The sequence below is a fragment of the Alligator sinensis genome, unplaced genomic scaffold (assembly GCF_000455745.1).
Source record: "Alligator sinensis unplaced genomic scaffold, ASM45574v1 scaffold570_1, whole genome shotgun sequence".
In the NCBI taxonomy this organism is placed as follows: domain Eukaryota; kingdom Metazoa; phylum Chordata; order Crocodylia; family Alligatoridae; genus Alligator; species Alligator sinensis.
The window spans coordinates 361,226-375,087 of record NW_005841997.1 but is presented as its reverse complement, the minus strand read 5'-3'; the positions used below and the strand labels follow the sequence as shown (position 1 = coordinate 375,087).

At 48.7% G+C, this 13,862-nt stretch overlaps 1 protein-coding gene across 1 annotated transcript; it reads left to right on the top strand.

The window, feature by feature from the left end:
* The first annotated feature begins 10 nt into the window (after window positions 1-10).
* On the top strand, window positions 11-11,791 carry ESS2 (ess-2 splicing factor homolog). Its single transcript, XM_006021555.2, has 10 exons — window positions 11-154; window positions 276-444; window positions 2,826-2,924; window positions 3,837-4,006; window positions 5,178-5,295; window positions 6,038-6,171; window positions 6,282-6,384; window positions 10,081-10,190; window positions 10,376-10,491; window positions 11,061-11,791. Exons 1-10 carry the CDS (start codon window positions 26-28, stop codon window positions 11,344-11,346), a joined length of 1,434 nt encoding a protein of 477 aa, XP_006021617.1. The 5' UTR covers window positions 11-25; the 3' UTR covers window positions 11,347-11,791.
* Window positions 11,792-13,862: the final 2,071 nt, after the last annotated feature.

The window sequence follows — 13,862 nt, the reverse complement described above, 5'->3', positions numbered from 1 at the left end:
GTTCCCTGCGGGCGCGGCCGAGGCCATGGCGGAGCCGGGGGTGGAGGTGGAGGGGGCCGCGCTGGTGCCGGCAGGGCGGGAGGCGGCGGCGTTGGTGGTGGTGGCTGCCGCGAGGCGCAAGAAGAAGATTCTGGACGAGGAGGCCTACATCGAGGTGCGGTGTGGAGCGGGGCGGGGCGGGGCGGAGGGGGGATGGGGAGAAGGAGCGGGTGGGAGAGGGAAGGCCGGTCCCCAGGGCGACGCCCCCCCAGCTGGGCTGTACGTGCCGCCCGCAGGGCCTGGAGAACATCATCCAGCGCGACTTCTTCCCCGACGTGGCGCGGCTGCGGGCGCAGCGCGAGTACCTGGAGGCGGAGGAGAGCGGCGACCTGGAGAAGATGCGGCAGATCGCCATCAAGTTTGGCTCCGCGCTGGGCCGCTCGGGCAGGGACGCTGCCGCCCCCTGTAAGTCTCGTGCGGGTTGCGTCCCTCCTGAGCGCCGTCGTGCCGGCAGCGAGCGCTCGCCTGCACGTCAGTGTCGTTAAGGCCGGAGAGCGCAGGGCGCGGCACGGGGGGCCAGGCTGGGCTGGAGAGCGGCGCGTGTTGCTCGTGTTGGTGGCGGCTGGGGTGGGCTGCCATGAAGGCAGGTTTGAAGCGAGGCAGGCACGAAATGAGCAGCACACAAGGAAACCTTTTCTGAACTCATCCTTGTGCCCCTTTCTAGGTCCCTGCAGTGCCCACACCTTGAATGTGGTGCCCAGGTTTGGTCCCCGCACCTCACAAAGGAGTTGGAGGAGCTGGAGAAGGGCAGCAGGGACGGTTGGTGGTATGGGGCGGCTTTCAAAAGAGGAGAGACTAGAGAGGCGGGGCCTGTTCAGTTTAGAAACTTGAGGGGGGGCATGGTAAAGGTGTACAAAATACTAAATGGCGAAGAGAAAGTCCACAGAGATTATTACCTTCTGTTTCTCACGATATAAGAACGAGGGGTGACAAGGTGGAACAAGGCAGAGAGTCAAAAACAAATAAAAGGAATTTCTCTCTCACACAGCGTGTCACTAACGTGTGGAGCTCGGTGCCACCAGGCACAGAAGTTGACAGTTTAGGCAGATTCAGAAAGAGGGACAAATTCTAGGAGAAAAGGGGTAAAAAGGGGTATCGGTAGCTATTGAGCACAGGAGTGAGGTCTACAGCCTCTGAATTGGAGCTTTCTTGACTTTTAAGTGCTGGAGGCTGCAAGTGAGAGAGGAACAGTGGAAAAAACCCTGGTCAGACCCAGTTCACTCTCCCTTTCAGCCTCTGCTCTCTGCCGCTGTGTGACAGGAAACTGCACAAGATGGACCTATGGTCTGACCCAGTAAACGGCAGTTTTTATGTTCTAGCTCCCACTGGATTCGAGGTTACTTCATGCTCTTAGACAGTCACGTTAGACACACAAATGGCCAGATGTGTTGTACCATGCTACACTTTCTTTCTATCAGGAAGCATTTTGTCATGTGAAATACACCTTGATGGATCAAGAAGGATAATGTAGCAGGCATGTTATATACAGTAAAAGCTCTGTTATCCAGTATCCCCTGGGAATGGGGGATGCCAGAAAACAAAATATGCCGGTTAATTGAGCGGCCCCTGCCGCGTCTGGGGTGTCCCTCTGCCCCTCCTGCGGCATTGCCATCCCTCCTGCTGCATCGCCCCGCAGGACAGGGAGGCAGGCCCCGTGCAGCCTGTTATGCCCCCGGGCTGTGGGGACTCGGCAGCGCAGGCTGCTTTGTCCCTGGGCGTGGGGGACTCAAGAGAAACCGGAAGTACCGTGGTGGGCATGCCGGCTTGTAAAATGCCGGATAGCGCAGCTTTTACTATACCCATTTTTGTTTTGGGTATTACTTTTAAGATTAGGTCCAATGCAAGCTCTAAATTGTTTAAAAATGCATGTTGGCAGCTTGTTTAGCATAATGAAGGGATTAGGGAAGAGAGATGCAATGAACAGTCAGATGCACAGTGAGAGTGTGATGGCAAACGCCAGTTCATGCCATAAACTGCTTTGACTGTGCTTGGAGGCAAGCAGCGCCTGTTGTTCAGAGTAGATGTACAGTTTCATTCAATAGCCAGTGCATAGAACTTGTTCCCAGTTATGCTTCCCATTCATTTCAGTTAAGCGAACATGCTGCTAGGTATGTTATGCTGTATGGACCTGTATTGTATAAACTTTTGAGACCATTTCACTGACCTTCTCTCCCAACCTAGTTTGGGGGGTTGCTGCCTGGGCTGGCATCTACTTAAATTTCAGCTGGGTGACTTTTTTTAGATTTCCCTGTAGAGGAACTTGGATCCTGGTTGGGTTCTGGCTGTGGTGTCTGGGTGCCTGCCTAGAAAGTCGTAGCTAGTACTTGACTGATACCTTGCCCCTCTGCAGCAAAGGCTGTGTTACTGAGTGGGATTGGTGCTGCCAACAACCTAAGCTGGGCTATCTCAAACATGTGCCAAGATTTGTTTTTTGTCGGGAGCTTTTGATTTGATTAAACCCCAAAACCACAGCATTTGGGGTCCAGTCCCCCCAAGTCATTGGGGAGTTTTGTCATTGGTTTGAGTAGGAATAGGGATGGTTGTTTAGCAGAGCAGAAGGCTCATCAGTGGTTAGAACTGAATCAGATGTATATCATTTGACAACCTTCCCTGCTTTTTAGAGAGTTCCCTTCTCCCAGCAGGAAGTTGCATGCCAGTGATGAGTAACAGGAGCAGATAGCTGGCCCCTTTGGAGAAGCTGCTGCCTCTTGCTTGACTGGTGGGATAATGAGCTGATGTCCCACTTCACGCTTTGCTCACAGCATTGACATTTTTCTCTGCTACAGATGTTACTCCAGCCACATTTGAAACACCTGAGGTGCATCCAGGTACTGCCCCTTCCTTGTTGAACAAGCCCAAGGTTGGGATCAAAGCTGCAGAGGAAGGTAGGCAAGGGGCTTTGCCTTGCAGGGTGGGGGGCATCCTCCAGTTGAAAGGAAGATAGTGTTGTGAGTTCAGTTTCCTCTGATGTTAATATTCTGCTAAGCGCCAGATAGGGGAAGGACTTCTTATAACTCTGCTAAGGGAAGTGCTCTCCCAGGTTGTGATGCTGCAGGGCTCCTGAATGCAGTCTCCTAGTTTAGGCAGTTCTGAGGAGGTGGCTTTGTTATATCGCACAAAAAAGGCTAATCTAATGCCTGTGGGCAGGGTGATAGGGCCATAGCCATATGTACGTACATCAAAGAGTGCAGGCTGGCAGGTGAAGGAACAGGAATAACAGTGCTTTAATGTGAACCAGCAAGGGGTCCTAAAAGGGCCTATGGAAAAATGAATCGTAGATCCTTCATAACTGAAGTCAACTCAACACTGGTCTGAACCACATACGTATTTACCTTAAGATGCAGAGCCCTCACAAGTGTTCAAGGGCAAGGGTATGCAACCTTTTTTTTTTTCGGTCAATTCCAACCCAGCCCCCAGCTGTGGGCTGCAGATCTCTGTCCCTTGATGCAACTGAGATGCCTATGATTTCCCTTGCCACCAGTCCCTGTCTTCAGTGGCAATGGAGAGGGGCAAATTCTTTGTGTGAGCATGGGCATGAGATGGCAACAGGGAGAGTTGCGGAGGGAGGCTCTGCGAAGGAGAGGGAAGTAGGTGCAGCATTGCTGTGCACCTTCAATTTCCCCTGCTGGATCTCCTCTTTCAGCTCATGAACTGTAGCTTGCTAACCCCTGCTCAAGTGAATAGTGGACCAGTGGGGAGAAGGGTTCCAAAACAGATTAGTAACTAAACACTGACCTTTACAGGAAGGGGGAGGGAGGTGTGAGCATCTTTCTTAATTACTTTTTTCTTGTTTTTAGGAGATGCAGAGAAGGAAGAAGGTAAGGACGTTCTTCCTAGCCTGGACAGCTTCCTAGCAAAACACACCAGTGAGGATAATGCCTCGTTTGAGCAGATCATGGAAGTGGCCAAAGAGAAGGAGAAGGCCAAGCATGCTTGGTTATACAAAGCCGAAGAGGAGTTTGCCCAGGTGGGGAAACGGCTTGAGAGTATCCAAGCTGTTGTAAAACATTTAAGCTGTGGGAATTGCCGCCATCTGCTAAACCAAGCAAGAAAGAAATATGCTTCATTGTTTCTGTTGGCTTTTATGTTCTCTTTCACTGTGGGGGTCCCACTGACTCTCTGAGATACAGATACGTGGTTGTCTTCAGATACAAGGTTGTTACAGTAAAGGAAAAGGATTCGCTGCCTTGACTTAGAGTTGTGTGTGCACAGGGGGATGGGATCTGTTGCACCAAGCTTCAATATGGGGTCTGCTCCAATTTGCTGTGGCCTATGACAGTCACTTGCATCCCTCTGTTCCAGTTGCTCACCTCCCCCCTCGGGGATAATGATGTCTTACTCTCGGGTGCTAAGGCTTATGTTTGGAGAGAGCTTTGGAAATGTGAAGGGCTGTAGAAGGGTAGACCTGTAACTCTTGGCAGGCCCCTTTCAAAGCTGCAACATCATCACAGAGAGCAGTTAAAAAGCAGATCTCATTTATTCATCTGTCAACCTGTTGCATGTTGCAGAAACATACCCTGCCTCTTTCAGCTCCTGATGTTAAGAATCCTCTGTGCTGCTGATATAAAATGTTGTAGGTAAAATCTGACTGGAGACACTTAAAAATAGTCTTCCCCATTTAGCTTCATAGAGTGTGTGTGAAGCAGTGATAGGGGTTGGAGCCCAAGTGCCAGTCTCTCTAGTTGAGGATTTGCCTTTGATCCCACAGAGTTTGCCACCTTCAGTCCACCAAGGTGCCTTAAGAATAATTTACACTTCTCTGCCCCCATCATGAATCTGGTCTTCTAAATGGATCTGACACCAAAGGTATTGGATCCATTCAGAAAACCAGGCTGGCACTAGAATGGGGTACTCCGAACACAGTGAATGCAACCTGGGCACTAGAAGAGGGTATTTAAAAATGCAAGAGGCTTTTCCAGGACTAATACCTGTACATCTCCCTTTCAGTTTCATGTGTTGTTATTCTGCTACCTGATGATATTCTCCCTAGTTTTTCCAGTTAAATAGTCTCTGAGCTCCTCTTCACACAAGAGCAGAGCAGCTAAAAGACTAAGCCCAGAGAAGCAAGCACAGGCATTGGGAGCTTGGTTTTCTTTGCAATGCAGAAATTTAAAACTTTGTTCTTTATTTGATTCCAGCGGCGACAAGAGAATCTGGCGCTGCCCTCAGCAGAACAGCAGGCCCTCGAAAGCAGCAAGGCTGGACTGGAGACATGGGAGTACAAGGCTCGCAATTCCCTCATGTATTACCCAGCAGGTGAGGCGCATGCTGGAGTGCAATCTTCCAGCTTGGCAGATGCCACGTAGCACTTGCATTTCATTTTTTGCTGCTCCTAGTGTTTTGCTAGTTTGAGCTGCTTTCACTGGGATCATATTGTTCTTTTCTCTTTGCAAAGTGCGGATACCTGCAGTTGCCAAAGGAGCCCTTTTTCAGTTTTCTGGACCCCATTCCCTCACCTCGCAGTTGCTGTGGCTCTTGGCCTGGCTTCTGTTTGTATCCTGGGAACTCAGTTTCCCCAGTTGCACAGGTGTTTTGTTTTGGGAGTAACAACTCTTTCCTTATGGGTTTGTCTTAGGAATGAGCACCTTCGTGTTCTGTGTTTGCTTGTGCACAGCCAGCCCAAGTAGGATTTAGTGCCCTGGCTGCTGTGCATAAAGGAATGGAATTGATTCACAAACACATTCTGGGCCTCTGTACTTTGACAACCGAGCATGCCCTAAATCTCTATAAACGGCAAAGCACAGCGACTTGTGGGTTTCCGGCCTTTCAAAATAGTCTTGATTTAACCTTGCTTTCCAGGTGTTGTGCCATAGATGTAACTATTTAGTAGAAGCTTATTTTTAACTGATGCAGATGGCAAAATGCACTGGCTCATGACCTTCATGTCTTGCAGAAATGCCAGTAATGAATGATGATTAGGCTGTTTGTGGGCCTTAGACTCCCCTGCCTGTACTGTGGGCTCTTGGCTGCATGGTGATACTGCAGTTTGCTCTTTTAGGTGTGCCAGATGAGGAGGACGTATTCAAGAAGCCTCGGGAAGTTGTCCACAGAAACACCCGCTTTCTAAGGGACCCATTCAGCCAGGCCCTGAGTAAATCGCAGCTCCAGCAAGCAGCTGCTCTCAATGCCCAGGTTAGTTGGCAGACAGGACTTTGCTTGAACCCTGCCATTGGTAGGGCATTTGAGCTGAGGAAACTGAGCAAACGAATTGCAGATGATTGATGCTGGCTTTTGTGTTTCAGTACAAACAAGGCAAAGTGGGGCCAGATGGGAAGGAGCTGATACCTCAGGAGTCTCCAAAAGTGAATGGCTATGGGTTTGTGGCCACCCCCTCTCCTGTTCCTGGTAAGAAGAGGTTCTTTTTGCTCGGCTGTAAAAGCAAAGTGGTTTGTAATGCAGCCTTTTTCCACTTTTTGATGTGCCAGACATCCATCCCTAGGGAGACATTGTTCCTGGAAACAGGCGGGGTTTGACCTCCATTGTGCATGTCTGAGCCAAGAGCTCTCGGTGTATAATACATGACAACTCAGCGTGATGTTTGGTGTTCTGCATAACTCTGCATATCCAAGACATCAGAGTCAAAAACTGTGCTCATCTTGGGACCTCTGAACAAAGCTGTGTCTCTGCTAAAGTCCTTTTGTAGGGCAAATGCTGTCTTTGGAAAACCTGGCTGACTTGAGGCAGGGAGCATCGATGTTTTTTCTTAGCATTTGGTTTGCTCTTGGAGGATGCGTGGATTTAAGCACCACACAAATGTTAACCTTCCAGTGGCAACACCTACATTGGGATACCTCCCATTGTTCCCTGGGGGGGGTCAGGCCAACTCTCAGGATCTCAGTATTGCGCTGTTAGATAGGAGGGGGTGTGACACAATTGCACATATACAACACACACACACACACACACACACACACACACACTCTACTAGCTCAGGCACATACACATCCAAACCAGCCTAGGCACATGCATACTTATCACCAATTCAAACACATACACTATACACCCCAAAAGTTAGACGCAGATCACTAATTCGTATATCATGCACACAATGCCGTGTGTGTGTATGCACATGTATGTATATTTATAGACACACTCTCACACTAGCAACTCAGATGCGCACACATTCAAAATAACCAGTCTAGGTTCATGCACACCTGGGGGGGGAGCCTGAAAACAGAGAGACAGACAGCAGAAAATCACAGAAAAAGCAGCAGGAGAGACTGAAAGGCAGCAGGGGCAACAGGAAAGCAGAGAAAGACAGCAGAAAATCACAGGAAAAGTGGCAGTAGGAATTGAGAGGAGATCGGGAAACTAGTGGAGAGGGGTGGGGGCTGGAATTGAGAGAGAGAGATTGAGGCCGGAATTTAAGATAAGGAACTGGGATTCAGTAAAACATGACCCAACTCGGGGTTGCAAATGACAGTGGTTTTATTGAACAGTGGAGATGGTGACACAATGCCAAATTGGTTCCCTTGCACCCCCCCGCCCCCCACACACACACACACAATGGCAGCAGGGTTAAAGATGCTTGGTGCAGGGGCTGAAGTCCACTGAAGTCCAGGAGGAGAGAGAGAATGACGGAGGGAGAGAGTCCAAATTGTAGGAGGAGGTGTGCAGGTAATATCTACCTATCCAGGCTGGAAGGGGTCCTTGTCCAGTAGGTATTGTCCAGAGGAGGGTCGCCGGCAGGGCCTCTGGGTGGATAGGCAGTATGGCATGGTGCTGGTCCAGATGGAAATGGCATTCCCACTGGGTGTGTCTTCACTGCCCCTTTTTATAGGGGCAGACCTGGTATGATCCTAGTGACAGGAGGCACGCCCAGGCAAGGGTTAGTCCCTGGTGTACTGAGCATGTGTGCTCCATGCAGGGATGTGCAGTTTCTGGTGTCTAATGGTGAGAGTTGCTGGTTTTGCAGGGTCATTTGTCTTTCAAACGCTGGTCTTGTCTCTGTTCCTGGGTGAGGTCCGTGGTTCCTGGGTGAATCAATGCAAGGTGATGGCCCAGTCATTACAGGCCATTCAGTAGAGGCCTGCTACCATTGTATTTCAGTCATTCCCAATCAGACTCATTCATCGGGGAACCAGTTTACATGGGAGGGGTACGTGACTCATACAGTTGCAACATGGGATGCCCGGGCAGAGGACAGAAGATGGAGGCTTGACATATAAAATGGAAACTTGACATGACTTTGGTTCGCTTACAAACACAGGTCTAAACCATACACTATCCATATGAAACAATAAAAATTAGTATGAAAATGATGATAATACAATATACAACAGTCAAAATCAATACAAACCTAATAATAATACAATATACAACAGTGGATATCCAAAACCAGAAACTTGCTACCAAAATAAAAATGTTTAAAGCTTATCCTACATCTTAGCTTACTTATACTTATCTATAGGGAAAAGAGAGGGAGAGAAAAAGTCAGAAATGATGGGGGAAGGGGGGGAGGGAATGCATTTTAAAATAAATAAATAAATAAAAAAGAGAAACAGGGTTTTGCTACACCATAGGGCTCTGAGCTTTTGTGCCAGGTGGCTCAGGGGCTGGTTCCCCAGTCATCTGTAGTGCATTGCAGACTCCTTGTTCTGCATCCTGAGATTCTCACCCAAGTTTTGGTTGGGCCCTGCTGTTTTCTGTGTTTCTCTCTCCTCTCTGCTCTATGGAATCTTTCTGTATTAGCTTGCATTTCGCTGGCTTTTGGGGCCCCCAATACAGAACGGATGTGGACAAATTGGAGAGAATCTAGTGGAGGGCAACAAAAATGGTGAGGGGCTGGGGCACATGACTTACGAGGACAAGCTGAGGAACTGCGCTTATTAGGTCTAGAGAAGAGAAGACCTGAGGGAGGATTTAATAGCAGCCTTGAACTACCTGAAGTGGGGTTCGAAAGAGGATGGATCTGGACTGTTCTGAGTGGTGACAGATGACAGAACAAGGAGCAGCCATCTCAAATTTTAGCAAGGGAAATTTTGGTTAGATATTAGGAAGAATTTTCTCACTAGGAGGGTAGTAAAACATTGGAACAGGTTACCCAGAGAGGTGGTGGAAGCTCAATCCCTGGAGGTTTTCCAAACCCAAAGCTTTGGCTGGGATGTTCCTGCTTTGAGCAGGGGGTTGGACTAGATTGACTTCCTGAGGTTCCTTCCAACCTTAATTTTCTATGATTCCATGGCTTAGCTGATTGTTTATGTATAGTTTTAACTGAACTGCAAATGACCTATCTGGTGTCTTGATTATAATTCAATTTGCTCTGTTTTTATTGGGTGTTAAGTGATCTTAGGCTGACCATTCTATAACTCTCATCCATCATCCTGGAAGAATGGGATCCTGGCATCCTTTTTCAAAGTCTTCAGGGGGCATTTGCAAAGTAGATCATTTCTCTGATACACACGCTTCTTCCCTAGAAATAAGTCAGCTAACAAGAAGATCTAGTTTTTCCTGACAGGTCAGCTACTGAATGAAGATCTTATAGAGTTTCCCGTCTCTCCAACATTGTTAAAGGGATGCTGTCATCTTAAACTGAGTCAATGTTAAATATTGAATTGAAAGCAGATTCAGGTCCATTTGCCCTGAGTCCTCTGACTGATTTCCTGTTGTTCAGTTGTTTTTCCTGTTGTGAAGAGCAAAACAAGGAGAAAACAGGCTGTTGAGGAAAGAGGGAAACTAGCCATAAGTTAAGCACTTCCAGATGAACAGAGTAAACCTCCTGAAAAAGACATAAATGTATTTATTTGTTGTCTTGACTGCTTGGAGAGTTGTAGCTGGTAACACACTCTCAGGCAACGCTGAGGATTTGAGTTGGTGTCCTTTGAAAGGAAGTTGCTTGCCTCTTCCTTCCAGTGAGGGTATGATCTCTCAGTAGATGGTTGTTCCATGGTGTGACCAGCAGTTTGTGCTGTTTCATAACCAGCCTCTCTGCCTGTGGGGTAAGTAGATGTTCTGCCCTGGGACAGTGACCGTGCATCTGAGGCATTGTGGTCTGGATAGATGTGTAGTATCACAGGCTGATTCTTCTTAACTTGTTGGTAGGTGTGAACGAGTCTCCTCTTATGACGTGGGGAGAGATAGAGAGCACCCCACTGCGGTTGGATGGGTCGGAATCACCGTATGTGGACAGAACCCCTGGACCAGCCTTCAAGGTATTGAACCTCCATGTCGGGTGTGGATTGGGGAGTGAATAGTTTGTGAATAATAAATGGGCTGATACGTATCTTTATGGGGTCTGTGACGCATCTCTGGAACACAGCTGTCAATGTACCTGGGCCCAGTAACACAGTGCTCTTGTTAACAGCCTGGAGGCTGAATTGGTTTGTTATGTTTACAGATCTTGGAGCCTGGGCGCAGGGAGAGGTTGGGACTCAAGATGGCCAATGAGGTGGCTGCTAAGAACCGAGCAAAGAAGCAGGAAGCATTAAGAAAAGTCACAGAAAACTTGGCCAGGTGAGCTTTCTTCACTATATACAACCTATGGAGGCAGGGTGGGGTAGAGAGTATTTTCCTATGAGAATGAAATCAGCATAGAAAAGAGGGAAGGGAAAAGAAGGAAGGGGCTAGGAATGGATTTGAAAATGCTGGAGGTAGCTGTGCTTGCCCTTGCCCTTTCTGCTCTCCTTTAAGGCCAGACTGCCCTGGTTGTTGGAAGGCCTGGGCCACAACTGGAGTGAAGCTGTGGGAAGAGGATGCAGTGGGCCTAAAGAAAAGGGAAGGCTGGACTGCTCACATTAAGGACCTAAAAGGGTTCCTGCCATTAACATGATTGTGGGGGAGCTGCACAGGTGAATGGAGGCCTGTGGAATGGAAGAGCATTTGGGAGGCTGATGACAGGGCACCAGCAGAGCAGCCGGCCTGAGTCCTGACCTGTGCTGCAATTAAAGTAGTCCGGGAGAGGGGAGGGTGGCCCTAGTGAAGGACTTGCTGGGGCCTGTGGTAAGTGCCGTAGTCCATCCCTCTGATATGTGGTAAGTGCTTTTATTTGCACTTCCTTCTAAACTTCCCTGCTTCTGTTCCAGTCTCACACCTAAAGGACTGAGCCCGGCTATGTCACCTGCTTTGCAACGACTAGTAAACCGGACTGCGAGCAAATACACTGACAAAGCGCTGCGAGCCAGCTACACCCCTTCCCCAGCCCACACGGGACCCCCTGGCTTTAAGACCCCAGCAGGTGGCACGAACACGCCCACTGGCACCCCAACACCCAAGACTGTCTCTCAGACTCCAGTTACCCAGGACCCCACCTCCATCACAGACAACCTGCTCCACTTGCCTAAACGGCGGAAGGCATCCGATTTCTTCTGAGTCTCACCTTCCCCAGCAGCCTGCTGCGAACTGGGAAATACAAGGCTGTCCGTGAACCCTGAGCAACATGTGTCACCAGGAACAAAGGGTACCTGCCAGGATGCAATTCACTAGTTGCTGGACGTGGGACCACTTCCACCGTTGGGGGTGGCATAGCTCCTGCAGAAAGTGCACCATTACTGGGACAGAAGCAAAGGTGCCTCTTGGGGAGTGGAGTATTTTTCCACTGTGCAATATTTTCTTGGCAGTACCTGGATGTGTTGCACATTCCCTATGGGACAGGATCCCTTCCAGAAATGGATTGTGGCCAATAGCCAGGACTGTGGAGGATGTTTTAAAATTTATTTTCTTGTTTTGTTTTTTAAAGTGTCCCTGTGGATTGTATCTGAATGCCTCTTTCTGTACAGATGTATCTATTTATAAAGTGTAGTGAGGCTTCCTATAAGGGCCTGTGCCCAAACTTCAACCAAGGTGTTTGTGTGTCACTGTAAGGGGACAGATTTGATGACTAAAGGAAAAGTAGGCATATTCTCTGTTCACCCATTCCCTCCTTGGTCCCAAATCTGATTGGACAGACCCATTCTCAGTCCAGTATGTTTCTTAAATTGAGCGAGGCCTAAATCTTCACTTTTTGCTGCACCAGTTGGTTATGGAAATGGCTTTATTAACTAAGGTGTTCAGGCTTTTCAAATACGTGCATGGACACACATACAAGCCTTTCCCCCTTTACGTGAACCCAAAACCGTGTCTGATGTGCACCTGAACTAGCCAGCTTTTTTATTTGTAAAGGCACCAAGACCTTGAGAAGCCTTTGAATCTGAGCACAACTAGCAAGTAAGCAATGTTTTGTCTGGAAATAAATTTAACCATGGGTCTTGTGTTCACCTATATTGCCAAATGCTGTGCATTGGCGAGAGGGCTGCCCAGGCCAGAGATGTCAGATCCCTGGCTTCTTTGCTGGCTTATTGTGTCTGCTGCTTCTGTGCTCACATTCCTCCCCATCTTTCATCTGAGGATGGCCATTAGGAATAAAGGGGGGAGGGGAGGAGCCCTCTATCTCTGTAGAAACTAGTGGAGTAATGGCTTCCTCCAGCACAATGCCAGATTGAATAGAATCATGGCAAATGGACCTGCCACCTTTACCATTGGCTGCTGGGTGGAGAGTGAGCACTACATGCTTCTGTGCTCACATTCCTCCCCATCTTTCATCTGAGGATGGCCATTAGGAATAAAGGGGGGAGGGGAGGAGCCCTCTATCTCTGTAGAAACTAGTGGAGTAATGGCTTCCTCCAGCACAATGCCAGATTGAATAGAATCATGGCAAATGGACCTGCCACCTTTACCATTGGCTGCTGGGTGGAGAGTGAGCACTACATGCTATGGCCCTTTTCTGGTGGCCTCTAAAGTTCATGAAAAGCTTCCTGCCCAGCAAGATAAGCATCCACATTTCTCTTGAAGGTGTTCAAAATAGGTGCTTGAACCACCTCCGGTGGTAGTCTATTCCAGGCCTTGGGAGCTCAGACAGTAAAGAAGTTCTTCCTTATGTCCAGCCTGAACTGGTCATGGAGGAGTTTGTGACCATTTGACCTCGTCATCCTTTGGGGTGCTCTGGTGAACAGATGTTCCCCCAGATCCTGGTGAGCACCCCTGATAAACTTATAGGCAGCCACCAAATCGCCCCTGAGCCTGCACTTTTCCAGGCTGAAGGGTCCCATACCTCTCAGCCTCGCATCATAAGGTCTGTTTTCCTGATCTCTGATCATGTGCGTGGCTCTCCTCTGGACTCTCTCGAGCTTCTCCACATCCTTTTTGAAATGTGGAGCCCAAGCCTGGACGCAGTACTCCAGCTGTGGCCTCACCAAGGCCGAGTACAACTGGAGAAAGATGTCCTGGGATTTGCTTGAGAAGCATCTATGGATGCAAGCCAGCATTTTGCTCGCTTTACTAGCTGCAATGTCACATTGAAGGCTCATATACATTGTGTGGTCAATCATGACCCCCAAGTCCTTTTTTTCTGTAGTGCTAGCCAGTGTAGCACTGCCAAGCCTAAAAGCATGCTGTGGGTTTTTCCTCCCAAGGTGGAGAACCTGGCATTTTTTGGTGTTAAACACCATCAGGTTCTCATCTACTCCTTTCCTGAGCCTGTTAAGGTCATCCTGGATCGCCCTCCTGTCCTCAGGTGTGGACGCTTTACCCCAAAGTTTGGTATCATCAGTGAACTTGGCCAGTCTGCTTCTGACACCAATGTCCACATCATTAATGAAGATGAATAGCATTGGCCCAAGGACAGAGCCTTGAGGAACCCCACTGGTCACAGCGCACCACGACGATTGACTTCTGTCAACCACCACCCTCTGGGTTCGACTACAGAGCCAATTCCCCAGCCAGTGGATTGTGGTGAAGTCGAGGCTGCAGTTGGCCAGTTTTGCTAACAGGTGATCATGGGATACCAGATCAAAGGCTTTTTTAAAGTCAAGGTATATGATAGGTCACCTGGTCATAAAATAAGATTGGTC